General features: G+C 41.1%; 1 protein-coding gene across 1 annotated transcript in view; it reads left to right on the forward strand.

Annotated features, from left to right (window-relative positions):
- Positions 1 to 1,032: 1,032 nt before the first annotated feature.
- NIBAN1 (niban apoptosis regulator 1) overlaps positions 1,033 to 16,229 on the forward strand; it is a 152,272-nt gene continuing 137,075 nt past the window's right edge. The window contains exon 1 of the mRNA XM_043568867.1: positions 1,033 to 1,422. Within this exon, the coding sequence (XP_043424802.1) occupies positions 1,368 to 1,422 (55 nt within the window). The 5' untranslated portion in view covers positions 1,033 to 1,367. The remainder of the gene's footprint in view (positions 1,423 to 16,229) is intronic.

The following is a 16,229-nucleotide window of genomic DNA, read 5'->3' on the forward strand; positions in this document are numbered from 1 at the left end:
GAGAGTGGTGGTAGGTGAGGGCAGAGAGCAAGGGGGGCCTGGTGTCAGCGACAGACTGGGGCTTTTCCTCTGAAGGAGGAGGACCAGTCAGGAGGCTAGTGTAATCATCCAGGTGAGAAATGATGAGTGTCACAGCAGTGGGAGGTGGGGGGTGAGAAATGGTTGGATACTGGATACATTCTGAAAGCAGAAAGGAGAGGATTTATTGAAGGATTAGAGTGTAGGGTGAGAGAGATTGGGTGTGAGGTGTGAGAAATCTTTGTGTTAAAATGCTAGTTAATTTACTTTTGAGAGCAGAGCCTCTGAGTCCTGCTCAGGCCTGGTTCTTCTGTGTACAGGCCACTCGACCTTGGAGGTTAAGTCAATAGGAGTCACTGAAACTCTGATTACTAAGAATAGGAAGAAATGCATGGTGACCCTTCTGCCCCAGTGGAGTCTTATTTGGGAGAGGCTGCCAAGCTAAATAGTGGTTGTGGGAAAAGACTAGATGCCCTTTCTGATGAACTATTTCCAGTTTGCTGAGGGGAAGAACTGGACCTAAAGGTGTAGGAACAGACTCTGCTGGGGTTTTCAGAAGTTTCAGGACTAGGAACATATTGCAGGACCCAGCCTTAGGTTTTCCCTGGTTTTCTATTTCTTTTTTTCCCTTCATTCCCCACCCACTCCTTGGTCTAACATCATGGCTGAAGGAAGGTACAGTTTACTGTCGGTTCTCAAACCTTAGCAGGCCTCAGAATTACCTGGAATGCCCTGAGAAAAACACAGATTGCTGGGCCCACTCCTGGAGTTTCTAACCGGGGCGGGTGTGTGTGTGTGTGTGTATGTGTGTGTGTGTGTGTGTGTGTTTAGAGGGTACACAGGGGTGGGGGAGCTGAAATTTTGCATCTCTAACAAGTTCTTAGGTGATGCTTGCGAACTGCTGCTTCTAGTACCAAAGGGCGTGCAAAGCAACGTCTTTAATTCCACCTTGTGACATGTGAGTGGCGAAGGTTCCAGCTCACAGAGGTTTCCAGTCACTAGGGAAATTGTGCACTTACCCCACGGTGTTTTCTCGGCTGCCCATAACCCGGGGAAAAAGCAAAGGCCGGCGAGGAGAAGGAACGAGCGGGCAGTCTTTCCAGACTGGACGTCCCCTCGGAGCTCCCCAGCGAAGCCAGGGCGGGAAGACAGCCCCCAGGCCAGCCCACAGATCCTCAGAGGGCGCGCGCGGACCTGGAGGAGGCGCCCCAGAAGGCGGCGCCTCTCGGAGGAAGTTTGTCCTTTAACTGCAGAGCCGGGTTCGCCGTCGCAGCAACCTCCAGGAGCGAGCAGCGGGCGCCCACGGGAGCCGTCAGCGTCGTCCCGGGTGCATCGCGCGCACCGCGGCCATGGGCGGCTCGGCCTCCAGCCTGCTGGACGAGGGCAAGTGCACCTACATCCGAGGTACGCGCGCGCGGGGGTCTTGCCCGGGGCGGGGCGCCCGCCCGGGGGGCCTGCACCGCCGCGCGGACCCTGACCCCAGAGGGCGCGTCGCCAGCGGGTGCCGGACCCGCCCTCCACCTGAGGCGCGCCACCGGCGGGCGTGGGGACCTCGGGAGCGCACGGCGCCTCGCGGGGCCAGCTCTCTCCCAGCTCCGGGGCCGCACGCCTGGGCTCCGGCGGGGCTGCGCTTCGGCCGGGGGCCCGCCGGCGGGGGATGCTCTGGGAAGCGCCGCGGCACGGTGGTGGGAGGCAGGTGCAGGCCGAGGGGTGGGGGCGCGACCCCGTTTTTTTCCGCTCAGCCCGCCTTGGGGTCTGATCAGCACCTGGCCCAGAAACACCTCACCCTCGCCTCAGTTCTGGGCTCTTTCTGAACTTGCCCAAAGAGAGCCACGGGGATATCCCTCGTTTCTGGAGACTTCCCGGGGGATTCCCGGCCTATAAAGCAGAATTTCCCTCCTGGTAACGTTGGCCTGTTTTTGTAAAACGCGGCGTCGGCCACATCTTTTCACTGGAACTTCAGATCACTTGTGGATGATTTCATCAGAGGCAGAAAGGACCGTGTCATTATGCTCCCAGGTTACACGGTTTCTTTCCCTCTCCGGAGACGGGGGAGGGGGGGGGGGACAAAAGAGGAACATTGGCATATTTTGTAACAGTTAGCTAAAGTAATAGATGGGGAGAAATTCATTTGGGGAGACTTTCAGACATAGTGACTCACTGGAGAGTCTGAGGCAGAAAAACAAAACAACAACATACACAAACCCAACAACAGCAACAAAAAAACTTTAGAAAACAAAACAAAACAAAAACCCAGACTAAATGGAAACTGCAGAAAATCGTGACTCTATCTCCTGGGTGTATTTGACCCCATCTCTCTATTCTAGAGCAAACCTTGCCCACAACCACTACCTATTTAGTTATCTTGTGAATTTAGTATTTTTCTGGCTTTAGAAATACCTTCTAAACTAAGTATTGAACTGTACGTTTTACCCTAATTCTGTGAAGAAATGGTTAAGTTCTTCCTGTTTAAGTTCTCTTTCTGGCCCCCTGAAATTTCCTGATAGGAAAGCACTTATTTAGTGTCCTTATTCCATATTTGTTTTCAGTCACCACAACATTTAAAATCATTTTAAAAGGATATCAAATCAGGGCACTTGAGAGCCATGTAATTGACTTTCCAGATTCCTGCTCTGGTGCTTATGGAGGCAGAGAGGATCATCGACAGCCCATTCTGTCAGGGGATAAATCTTGGTCAAGTATTCCTTTGCTGTAGTTTATTTAAAATGGGAGAAAGATGGATGGCTTATTTATATTAGTTAAACAGCTAAACTAAGGCTGCCTTAGTCTTACAAATTTGGCCATGTGCTTATTTTCACCAGTGTGTAAGGGACTGAAAGAACAACGTAGTAGAACATAGTGAGGAGGGGTTTGCATTTAGTTATTTGCAAAATATATTTATGCCATTTATTTTATAAGACTTCCTTTCACCGCAAAGCTTAGAGACACATAAAGTTGAATCATGGCCATCTACAGTAATCATCGGAAGTCCAGCAATGTAAGGGATTAATGTTCTTAAAGACTTCATGGTCGTGACAGTTGGTGCAAGCCTTGTATTCATGTGAAAAGATAATGTGTTACCCTTTTATTTTATTGTGAATTTAAATTATTACCCTCACAAAAGTATGAGATGGCTAGTGCACAGAAAGGACTTGTAATGAATATGTTCTGAATGCATAAAACTATAGCAGAGTGTGTGACAGTCATTACATCCACAAGTCTTGTTCAATTTTATCTCCTTATTCTTTGGGAGGACACTTTCAAGTTATGTACGGGCAGAGGGAAGAGAGGAGTTAAAGTTAGAATACCTCCAGAGAAAATGAGACGTTGCCTCATTTGAGAATACTAGTCTTGCCAAAAGAGAAAAGAGCATTGGAAAAATGCATGGTGTTGTGAATTGTTAGTGCATGAGCACATGAAGGTCATGAGGCTGTGATTTCCTGATGGTTTTGAAGCCTCAGATCCCTGTAAAAAAATTATATATATGTGTATATATATATACACACACTTATATGTGTATATGTATGTATACACACATATATGTATGTGTATATATACACACATATACACACATACATGTGTGTATACATACACACACATGTATACATATATATACACATGTATATATGTGTATATATACATATATACATGTATACATGTATATACGTATATGTGTGTGTATATATATATGTATATATATGGTCCTATCTTCTCTGATTTGCCTATCCTTTAGCCCATAAATATTCTCAAGTTTTGATTTAATTATAAGCAGAACAATCGAAAATATGACAGTAAGGTTTAAATACAATTTTATGACCTATTTCTCATAAAGGAGCTGCCAGTGAAATATTATAGATTTGAAAGCCCCTGTAGCTGATTCAATAACTTTCCTTCAAGCTTGATAAACTTTGCTAACATATGGAGAATAACTAGTCAGTATATTTGGAGTCAGTTTTGTTAACTTAATCTTGTATGTGTTATAAGCAGCTTACTTCTGGTATGCTAATGAGTCTGAATCAGCATTTGCTTTTAGACAAATCGTTTAACAGCTGCCGTTCAGTTTGTGTGCATCGAAACTTTGTGTTAACAGTGATGCTCATCACATGGTTGTTTTGAAAATACATTATTTCTTAGGATTTAGTGAATTTCCAGGCGAAGGGATATCAGAAGTATTGAGGAGTTACTTCATTTCTAAAGATGCTTTGAAAATTATTACCACACTCATGTTTCCTGGCACAGAATACATTTTTAGGATTGCTTCTGGAAACTTTCAGTAATTTCACTTGATACGATGTTTCAATTAATAAATAATTCTAAGACCAGGTTGTAATCATAGGGACAGTGTTATCTGTTAGCCCTCAGTGTTGCTTTTAGCACTGACTTAAAAGGGTCTTCTTTCAATGAGAAAGAAAGCTCATAAATTATCCGGGCACCGGTGATCAACTTAGGGCACTTTGCTCTCTTTATGCCACGTTTCCTTTTACTTTTTAAACTTTGATATGCAAAAATGAACTATAGCTTCAAAACACACAATGCCTTCCTGTTTGAGAAATAATTATATTTCCTTTTAAAAATTGCCACTGGATTGTTAATGAATCAAAACAAAACAAAACAAAAAAGAAGCTGAAAACTCCCTCCTAAATCCTTATGTAGAGTCAGAATAAGTACTGGAAAATCAGTGCCACAGCTGAGAATTGTGGGAGACACGGGTCTCGGTGGGAACTGGCAGACATGTGGAGGCCTGGTAGCAGCAAGTGGCAGGAAAACCGTTCTTTTCCTAGACTTACTGCAGAGTGCGTCCCAGTTAACCCGTAAGGGCCCAATGGCTTCCAGTGAAATGCTTATCGGTGATCTGATGCTTATGAAGAAAATGAGTTTCAGCTTAAAAACAACTTGTATTTCTCATAGGGAGATTTTCTCATACTTGTACCGTAAGGGTTCACATGGGTGGCAGTATATGAAATTTATGCTCAGAACAGTGTCTGGAGTGATGTCTCCACAGACAGGATGAATGGAAGATAGGGAGAACTGTACATGTTTGTAGTCTACTTAATCTAGATGTATATAGTACTAGTCTACACATTTGCCTGTTCTTCAGTCGTAATTTGTGGGTAGGAGATGGGCATAAGAACTGGTCTGATTTATATGGATATTATGACAGTGTAATCTGAGAGTCCAGTTTATCTCGCTAGAAATGGCAGTATATTGTCATGGGTAATTAGGATATGGAGCGTGGGTAGGCACAATTAGACATCAACCCAACATCTTTTCCCCATTCCTCTTTCAAAACAGAACCACACTTTTATTTGGGGACTGAATGTCCCCTCTGTAAAGCCATGTGTCCCAGAGAGGCTAGCCCCACTTACGGCTTTTGAGGGGTGGGTGCAGATTGGCCCGTGCCTATCACGGTGCTGTGTTCTCCTTGCCAGTGATTATATGCGGCATGGGATTCTGATGCAGTGTGGCCAGTGAGGCTTGAAGGGAGGTTTACTGGCTGTTTCTAAGAAAGTTTTCTTCCCTTTTTAAAAGGAGACAAAGGGTTGAGACATATTCTTCCTTTCCTTCTTCTTTTGGACTTTGTTGCGTTTGAATGTGATGCCTGGAACTAAGTAGGAAGGGAGCTAGCTCAAAGACATAGCCACCATTGGAGCACTGCCAGGCCAACGTAGTCTCAGAGAAGAGAAGCTAGAGCCCGGGCACACCTTGCTGATCGCCTCTGTGTCCTACTCGTGCGTACTTTTTGTTGTGTAATATACTAAATCCTCTTTGAGTAGGGGTGGTAGAGAGTGCTGGTTATCCCCCAATATCATTCTTCCCCCCCTTTTTTTTTTTTTTAGTTTTTATTTACTTAAGTAATCTCTACACCCAATGTTGGGCTTGAACTCATGACTCTGAGATCAAGAGTCGCATGCTCCTCCAGCTGAGCTAGGCAGGTGCCCCTTCCTTACTTTTAAAAATAATAGAACCTCTATAGGGTGCCTGGGTGACTCGGTTGGTTAAGCGACTGGCTCTTGATTTGGGCTCGGGTCATGATCTTATGGTTCGTGAGTTCGAGCTCCGCATGGAGCCCCACGTGGAGCACCATGTCCAGCCCCACATTGGGCTCCCCCACTAACAGTGCAGAGCCTGCTTGGGATTCTCTCTCTCTTCCTCTCTCTCTGCACCTCCCCTGCCCATGAGCATGTGCTCTCTCTCTCTCTCTCTCTCTCTCTCTCTCAAAATAAATAGACTTAAAAAAAAAACTTCTACAAGTTCTTTAGAACTTCTAAATGTTAGCTGGCCATGTGAACTTCCAGAGTAAAAATATTTCCCAGGCGTCTTTTCAACTAGATGGGGTCATGTAACTGAGTTTTGGTAAGGGGTATAGGTAGACATGTTGTATGCTCTTTCCAGAAAGTAACTTTAAAGAGAAAGAGTGTGCCCTTCTGTGTCCTTTCCTTGATACTATTGGCTAGATGGTGATGGTGGCTGGAATAGCGTCTTTCACTATGAGGTGTCCTTTTAAGAAGGAGTTCATGCAGCATGGAGTCAGTGGACAGAAGGAGCCTAGGTTCACGTGGTAGAACCTCCATACCAGCACTGAGCTTTCATAAGAGAGAAATAAAGTTCTATCTTATTTAAGCCAGTGTTATCTGTGTTACTATATTCCACAGACACATCTTACTCTGATTGTCTCTAGTACTTGTGCCCCAAATGTCATAACCAGCACACTAAGTGCTGCCTTGTTGAGTCCCTTTAAGAAAAATTAATCAGAAGAAAGTAGGAAGTCAGTAAAGATTCTGCCATTAGTATCGGTGTTAGTTCTTAATTTGTAGAAGGGAATGGATTCTCCTGGGAAGTGAGGAATTACAGCTTCCCAGGTGGGAATAGCAGGGATGGGAGAAAGAAGGAGAGGGTGCCCAGTGTAAATAACACAAAAACATATGCTGATCACATTATATTTTGATAAAAAATCATGCCAAATGCATGCCAAACTACTGACAAAGCTAGGAGTTTCTAATTAGGAAAACTATTGCCAATTGGTAATTTCTAGTGGCAACAATAACTTTCTACTACCTTTAGTCTTTCTTTAGTATGAATTGAGAGTTTCTTAAAATCATCAAAAATAAACACTAGACTGAGACAAATTAACATATTCTCCTATTTTTGTGGAAGAAACAGTGACCTTCCCTCCTGGGCTCCAATTCATGCCTTGATGAACCTCATAGAGTCAGACACTGAATCAAGATCTGGTCTCAATGAAACATTTCTTTTTTTCTATGGACACTGGCAGTGAGAGGACTACACCATCAATGGTGCTGTAGTAATGGTAATTACTAAAATGACAATGGTGATTCTTTTTATTGTTTTATTTATTTTTGCTGGACTACTGAACCGATTGATTGTAGTTGCACTCCATTGTAATCTTTGGGAAATTCTGAACTGGGTTCCCAGGTAGAAAGTGCAACAGCAAGAGCTCAATTTGTAATGGTTTCTAATCCAATTAAAATAAATGTACCGTGAAAAATTCACAAAATACCCAGTGTGAATTATGGCAGTGAATTTTAATCTCCTAATCAGATTATTTATTTATTTATTTATTTTATTTTTTTAAAATTTACATCCAAATTAGTTAGCATATAGTGCAACAATGATTTCAGGAGTAGATTCCTTAGTGCCCCTTACCCATTTAGCCCATCCCCCGTCCCACACCCCCTCCATTAACCCTCAGTTTGTTCTCCATATTTATGAGTCTCTTCTGTTTTGTCCCCCTCCCTGTTTTTATACTATTTTTGTTTCCCTTCCCTTATGTTCATCTGTTTTGTCTCTTAAAGTCCTCATATGAGTGAAGTCATATGATTTTTGTCTTTCTCTAATTTCACTTAGCATAATCCCCTCCAGTTCCATCCATGTAGTTGCAAATGGCAAGATTTCATTCTTTTTGATTGCCGAGTAATACTCCATTGTATGTATATATATCACATCTTCTTAATCCATTCATCCATCGATGGACATTTGGGCTCTTTCCATACTTTGGCTATTGTTGATAATGCTGCTATAAACATGGGTGTGCATGTGTCCTTTCGAAACAGCACACCTGTATTCCTTGGATAAATGCCTAGTAGGGCAATTGCTGGGTCATAGGGTAGTTCTATTTTTAGTTTTTGAGGAATCTCCATACTGTTTTCCAGAATGACTGCACCAGCTTGCATTCCCACCAACAGTGCAAAAGAGATCCTCTTTCTCCACATCCTCGCCAACATCTGTTGTTGCCTGAGTTGTTAATTTTAGCCATTCTGACAGGTGTCAGGTGGTATCTCATTGTGGTTTTGATTTGTATTTCCCTGATGATGAGTGATGGGGAGCATTTTTTCATGTGTCAATTGGCCATCTGGATGTCTTCTTTGGAGAAGTGTCTATTCATGTCTTTTGCCCATTTCTTCACTGGATTATTTGTTTTTGGGGTGTTGAGTTTGATAAGTTCTTTTTTTTTTTTAATTTTTTTTTTTTCCCCAACGTTTATTTATTTTTGGGACAGAGAGAGACAGAGCATGAACGGGGGAGGGGCAGAGAGAGAGGGAGACACAGAATCGGAAACAGGCTCCAGGCTCTGAGCCATCAGCCCAGAGCCCGACGCGGGGCTCGAACTCCCGGACCGCGAGATCGTGACCTGGCTGAAGTCGGACGCTTAACCGACTGCGCCACCCAGGCGCCCCTGTTCTTTTTTTTTTTTAATTTTTTTTTTAACGTTTATTTATTTTTGAGACAGAGAGAGACAGAGCATGAACGGGGGAGGGGCAGAGAGAGAGGGAGACACAGAATCAGAAGCAGGCTCCAGGCTCTGAGCCATCAGCCCAGAGCCCGATGCAGGTCTCGAACTCACGGACCGCGAGATCGTGACCCGGGCTGAAGTCGGACGCTTAACCGACTGAGCCACCCAGGCGCCCCGATAAGTTCTTTATAGATTTTGGATACCAACCCTTTATCTGATATGTCGTTTGCAAATATCTTCTCCCATTCTGTCGGTTGCCTTTTAGTTTTGCTGATTGTTTCCTTTGCTGTGCAGAAGCTTGTTATTTTGACGAGGTCCCAGTAAGTTCATTTTTGCTTTTGTTTCCCTTGCCTCCAGAGATGTGTTGAGTAAGAATTTGCTGCGGCCAAGATCAAAGAGGTTTTTGCCTGCTTTCTCCTCGAGATTTTGATGGCTTCCTGTCTTATATTGAGGTCTTTCATCCATTTTGAGTTTATTTTTGTGTCTGGTGTGAGAAAGTGGTCCAGGTTCATTCTTATGCATGTCGCTGTCCAGTTTTCCCAGCACTACTTGCTGAAGAGACTGTCTTTATTCCATTGGATATTCTTTTCTGCTTTGTCAAAGATTAGTTGGCCATACGTTTGTGGGCCCATTTCTGGGTTCTCTATTCTGTTCCATTGATGTGTCTGTTCTTGTGCCAGTACCATACTGTCTTGATGATGACAGCTTTGTAGTATAGCTTGAAGTATGAGATTGTGATGCCTCCTGCTTTGGTTTTGTTTTTCAAAATCGCTTTGGCTATTCGGGGTCTTTTCTGGTTCCATACCAATTTTAGGATTATTTGTTCTAACTCTGTGAAGAATGCTGGTGTTACTTTGATAGGGATTGCATTGAATATGTAGATTGCTTTGGGTAGTATCGACATTTTAACAATATTTGTTCTTCCTATCCAGGAGCATGGAATCTTTTTCCATTTTTTTGTGTCTTCTTCAATTTCTTTCATAATCGTTCTATGGTTTTCAGTGTATAGATTTTTCACCGCTTTGGTTAAATTTATTCCTAGGTATTTTATGGTTTTATTTTTTTTAATTAAAAAAATGTTTAGTTTGAGAGAGCATGGATACTCATGAGGAGGAGGGACAGAGGTAGAGAGAGAGAGAATCCCAAACTGGTTCCGCGCTGTCAGGGCAGACCCTGACAAATGGTGAGATCATGACCTGAGCCAAAATCAAGAGTTGGATGTTCAACTGACTGAGCCACCCAGGTGCCCCAGATATTTTAATTTAATTTAATTTTTTTTTTTTTGTCAGCAAAGCTAGGTGACATCATTCTAAGAAGAAAGGTACATGCAGCAATGTGCACTGGTAAATGTAAAATGAAGTCAGAAGTAAAGACAAAAGAATAAAAAACAGAATTAATATGCTACAGTCTGTTTAAAGCACTTTAGAAAAACATAGGACACAAGGGTTAAAGTTCTAACAGTTCCAAACTAAAACACACACACACACACACACACACACACACACACACACAAATGCAATACAGATTTTCTCCTTTGAAACTGGAAAATTCATTTTAAAAAGAGACTAGCAAGTTGCTGCCAATAAGAAAGTGCAGGCCAGCTTATAAAAGTGCTTCTTCTTCTTCTTCTTCTTCTTCTTCTTCTTCTTCTTCTTTGTATACATAGTATACATAGTTTTGTATACATAGTTTTTCTCACTCCGAGGAGAAAAGATTTAGAGATATGAAAGCAATTAATTCAGTTTTGCAAATTGCAAGGTCTGGGACCCAAAGAAATTTATATTTCTGTGCTTGCTATTATTTAGATGTTTATGTCTGTAGGATAAGAATATATTAAGAGTTTTAACTAGGAGCTCCTAAGCAATTTTTAAAAAGTCCATAGTCTGAAGGAATTTTGGAAGAAGAGTAAATATCTCTGTGCCAAACCATGTGGATTTGGATTTTCTTTTTTCTTGTAAAGCTATTTATTTTTTTATTTTATTTATTTTATTTTATTTTAACATAAAACACAAGCTCAGAAAATCACACAAAACAAATGTATAGTATAGTGAATCACTTTAAGGCAAATATCCATGTGGCCATCACCTAGGTCAAGAAATGGAAAGAACTTCACTAGCCATTCCAGAGGCTTCCACATACTCCATCCCAATCCTAAATCACTTTGTTTTCTCCCACAGTGACCACTATTTTCAGTTCTCTATTGCTGCCTAACAAACTACCCCCAAGAGATACTGGCTTGTTAAACAACGGTTAATTTGCTCACACTTCTGCTATCTGCCCTGGCTTCAACTGGGTGGTTGTACATCTTATATTTTACAAGTGGTCATTCCTGTGGCTACATTCAGTTGGTGGATGGGCTGGTGGCCAGACTCAAATGGGAAGGCTTTCTTTCCCTCTAGGTGGCCTTTCTACATGGTCTGTCCTGTAGGGTACTGAGGTGGGTTTTTTTTTGTGTTTTTGTTTTTTTTTTTGGTAATATTTATTTTTGAGAGAGACAGACAGAGTGTGAGCGGGGGAGGGGCAGAAAGAAAGGGAGACATAATCTAAAGCAGGCTCCAGGCTCTGAGCAAGCTGTCAGCACAGAGCCTGATGCGGGGCCCGAAGTCACAAACCGCAAGATCATGACCTGAACTGAAGCCGGACTCTTAACCAACTGAGCCACCCAGGTGCCACTAAGGTACTGAGCTTTTTAAATGGTGGGTCAGGGTTTTCAAGAGTGCTACGGCTTCTAGAAGCTGCCAGAGCTTCTTAAGGCTTTGGACTGGAATGGCATGGGATTACTCTGCTACATTCTATTGGTTAAAGCAAGTTTTGGGACTAGCCCAGATTAAAGAGGAGGGGACTCCACAAAGTCATGAATAACGTGAGTTGTGCTTCATCAGAGAATTACTTCCATAATAGACTACGTACCACACCACTAATCCTAGACTTTAGAGTAATGACTTCCTTACATTTCCTTACAGTTTTATCACCCCACAATGCCTTTTAAACTCTATAGTTTAGTCCTGGCCACTTAAAAACATCTCTTTTAATCTACAGGTTTCCCTTATAACTTTTTTACTTGCAAATTATCTGTAGGAGGATCCAGGCTATTTGAAATGTAGAGTTTTCTATGGTCTGGAATTTGCTCCTGGTGCAGGTCGACACGTTTCTTCTAGATTTTGTACACATTGACAGTGATAGTGAGACTTGATCAGACTCAGAGTAAAGACTTTTGTCAAGACTATGGGTTGTGCTGTGGTCTTCATTTGGAGGTATATAACATCTGGTTGTCTCTTCTTGTGATGCTAGCAACCATTGATGCTCATTGCCAGAACCCATGAATTCACTGGGGTTTGAAAAATTGTTATATGCTAATTATGTCATTTTGTTCTCATCTATTAGCTGGAATCATTTTATAGAATGGTACTTTTTGTAATCTACAGTTTTGTTACCCCTTGTTATAGTTTGTATAGGAAAGGCAGGATAAAAACTTAATCCCTTTTATTTACCATTTTCAAGATAATTTATTGTTTTCCTGTCATTCCCCAAAGATGATCAATTAATTTATTTAAAATTTTTTTCATTTTATTTATTTGAGAAGGAGAGAGATAGAGAGAGCAGGAGAGAGAGACAGAGGGAGAGAGAATCTTAAGCAGGCTTCATACTGTCAGCCCAGATCCTGTCGCAAGGCTTGATTTCATGACGTTGGGATCATTACCTGAGCTGAAACCAAGAGTTGGACACTCAATTGACTGAGCCTCCCGGGCGCCTCAGTGATCAGTTAATTTAGAAAAATATTAATTTCAGCTCAGGTTATGATCTCAGGATTTTAGGATTGAGTCCTGCACCAGGCTCTGTGCTGAGTGTGGAGGCTCCTTTAAGACTCTCTCTCTCCCTCTGCCTCTCTCCCCCCTGCTCTCTCTAAAGTAAAAAAATATATATTATTGTGAACTCATGAATTCCATTGTAATTCTTATCCTTATTGAAGCTTGAATTTCCCATCATTGGGAATGAAAACCCCTTCAAGTTGGCTCCTGAATCCTTTTGAAATTACCCTAGTAGTATTTAATAGCTTCCTTGGCATCTGGTAGATCAAGATGTTCTAAGCTCATCCTGTTTATATCCTACCCTGTACCTGGAATATGCAATATCTATAAGAAGCCTGATTTATTTTAGTGGGAAATGGTATTTCAAGATGACAGTTTGGGCCTAGGAAAGCTCATTGCAATGACAGGTTGGCCGTTGTTTCTGTGCCTATTTAGTGAATAGAACTAGGAAAAAGTGTTTTCTACATTACCTTTCTATATATTCTTTTCCTTGGTTCTCAATTCCATCACAAGATTATAGAATTAGATATCCCCAAATTCTCATTTGATGCATTCCCCCTAATACAAACAATAACCTCAGACAACACAAATACTACCACCACCAGTTATGATTGTAGAAAACAATTGAACAAATTGTTTTAAGAAGTAGTAACACAGTTTTTGTATATGCTACCCAAATTCTCCTCCAATTTTATTTTATTATTTTACTATGTCAGATATATAAGTATTATGTTCTCTTTTCTCATTTACTCTTGTTTTACAAGTAAGTATTATTTAATACATTGGTCCTTATATTGACGTCTCTCTGGTGTTTGAGACTCATTATCTAGTAGATGCCTTAAGAGCTCATGGAAACATAAAGAATGACAACATACTAATTTAGTGGATCAGTGATATCACCAAAAGTCAGCTTGTTTGTATCTTTCTACTCTCTGTGCACTAGTTCTCCTTATGGTTAAAAGATGACCAGAGCATCAGAAAGTATCACATTCTTAGGTAAATCAAGAGACTAAAAGGAGGACTATCTATTCTGTGAATTTCTTTATATGAGCAAACCTTTCCCAGATGGCTTACTAGGAGACTCCTCTATGTATTCCACTGATCAGAATTTGGGTCACACAATCCTTCCTAAGCCATCACTGACAAGTGTATGGAATTATCATGATTTGGTTAGACTCATCCAGATTCACCCCTGGACCAGGGCTAGAGTCAAACTTCTCTGAAGCACATGACTATAGGGAGGATCTTGGATAACTAAACAAAATCAGGTTCAGTTACCAAGGAATAAGCATGAATGGCTATTAGACAGATAACCAACATTATGAGTTTTGATAAATATCATGAAGGGAATTAAAAGGGTACTGGGACAGAAAACTAATGGCACTGATAGGGCAAGGAGATGAGATATGCTTAAGATACGGTGCTCAGGAGGGTAATAAGTTACTATCCACGTGAAGAACCAGGGGGAGGATATTTTGAGTAGAGAGAATGGTATATAGAAGGGGATGGAGGAGAAGGAACTTGAAGGTCCTGAAGAACAGGTGGAATGACTGGAGTGTAGTGAGCAAGAGGGAGAAGAGTTTGATGGGATGGGATTCTGCATAGGGCTTATTACTAACAGACGTATGATACATTTATTTGTTAATTTTTTTATTGCTTGCCTGCCATCACTACAATATAAGCTTCCTGAAATCAGGGCCTCTGTTTTCATTCACTGCTCTATTCTCAGCAATTGCATCAACATCTGGTACATAGTTTATTATCAATAATTATTTGCTTAATAAATGAATGAAAGTTGAAAAAAATTTAAAAATTTCAACGAATATCCTAAAAAATAAGGTAAGTGTTGAGTTTACAAAACAAGTTTAGGATGCAATGAAGAAATGAAAGTACTGTATAAGAAATAGCTCTTGGAAATTACAAATCTGATGATCAGAATTTTAAAAAACCCAGATGTTGCTTTGGAAAAAAAAGTTGAGGGAATCTTGCAGAAAATAGAACAAAAAGATCAAATGATGACAATATTAAAAAAAAATACTTAAAGGGTCTGGGTGCCTGGGTGGCTCAGTCAGTTAAGCATCTGACTCTTGATTTTTGCTCAGGTTATGGTCTCACAATTTGTGGGTTCAAGCCTCACATCAGGCTCTGTTCTGACAGTGTGGAGCAAGCAGTGTGGAGCCTGCTTGGGATTCTCTCTCTCCCTCTCTCTCTGCCCCTCCCATGGTCTCTCTCTCTCTCTCAAAATAAATAAATAAACTTAAAAAAATTAAAAGGTCAATCCAAAAACTTTAATATGTGACTCACAGAAGTCCCACAAAAATAGGAAGACACATAGGGTACAGAGTCTTCAGTAGTAGCAAGCAGAAGTTACCCTGCAAGACTGATTTGGACCTTCTTTAATAATAAATGTAAAAGTAAACCTCAGAAGGATCAAACTGATCCTAAGTAACTGCATGCCTAAACAAAGTTCAACATTCTTTATAAAAATACAAAAAAATACACATTCATAAAACAAGTGAGCAAAAGAGGAAAAAGAGAGAGAGAAAGAAATAAATCAAGAAACAGACTCTTAATTATACAGAACAGACTGATGGTTACCAGAGTGGGGGTGGGGAGGAAGGATGGGTTAAATAGGTGATGGGGATTAAGGAGTTACACTTGTCATGATGAGCACCAGTAAAGTATGGAATTGTTGAATCACTGTATTGTGCACCTGAAACTAATATAACACTGTATGTTAACTAATTGGAATTAAAATAAAAACTTAAAAAAAAAGAATAGAGATACATAGTTGTTTCTAGTTGGAGTCTTCTGATGAGAACTCCAATTGAAGTATTTTTCTGTGTTGGTGTCTGGATTGGTATCATCTCAGTGTGGGAACTTTAAAGTTGACTAAGGAATAGGTGATCACTAAGGATTCCTTTAATCATCTCAGTGACTCTGTTTCATGCAATGTGAGTTCTCATATTTTCTGTAAGGGTTGGTTGATGAATAAAGAATTTGTCATAATTGTTTTATTGGAAAAAAATACACATTCAATAATGCAAAATTCACAATATCCAGCATCCAATCAAGAATTACCAGGCAAATAAAAATATCCATGACTCTAAGGGGAAAAAAATCCATCAATAGAAACTGACTTCGGAATTGTAGACATGATGAAATCAGAAGACAAGGATGTTGAGACGGCTTTTATAAATATGTTCCATATGCTAAAGCAGAGGAAAACATGAACATGATGAGAAGGGAAATAGAAGATATAAAAAATGATTCTTGTCTCCAGTCTTTAGGAAAGAGCAATATGACTACTATGTTTTTGAAGTCTGTTGGGACATCTGTTGGAAAATGTAGCTGAACTATCTGTTACCAACACTCCCAGTTGACCTGGGAGAGGAGCAGATTGCAGATCGGCATGAGGAGCTGCTGACATGGGGCTGGGTTGGGTCCTGGACAGATGAGCAGGGGTCAACTCAGAAACGAAGGAAAATTGTGGCTATTCTTTCAAAAAGGGCACTGTTAGTAGTGGACATGTGCCATTACTTCTGGGGCTCACACAGGGCAAGTGACAATTTCTGTAATTAGCTCCCAAGAATTCAGAGGGTTCCCCCCCCCCCGTTTGGATTAAACATGTTTGTTTAAAAAATTATTTC

Source organism: Prionailurus bengalensis, chromosome E4 (genome assembly GCF_016509475.1).
Source record: "Prionailurus bengalensis isolate Pbe53 chromosome E4, Fcat_Pben_1.1_paternal_pri, whole genome shotgun sequence".
NCBI classification, from domain to species: domain Eukaryota; kingdom Metazoa; phylum Chordata; class Mammalia; order Carnivora; family Felidae; genus Prionailurus; species Prionailurus bengalensis.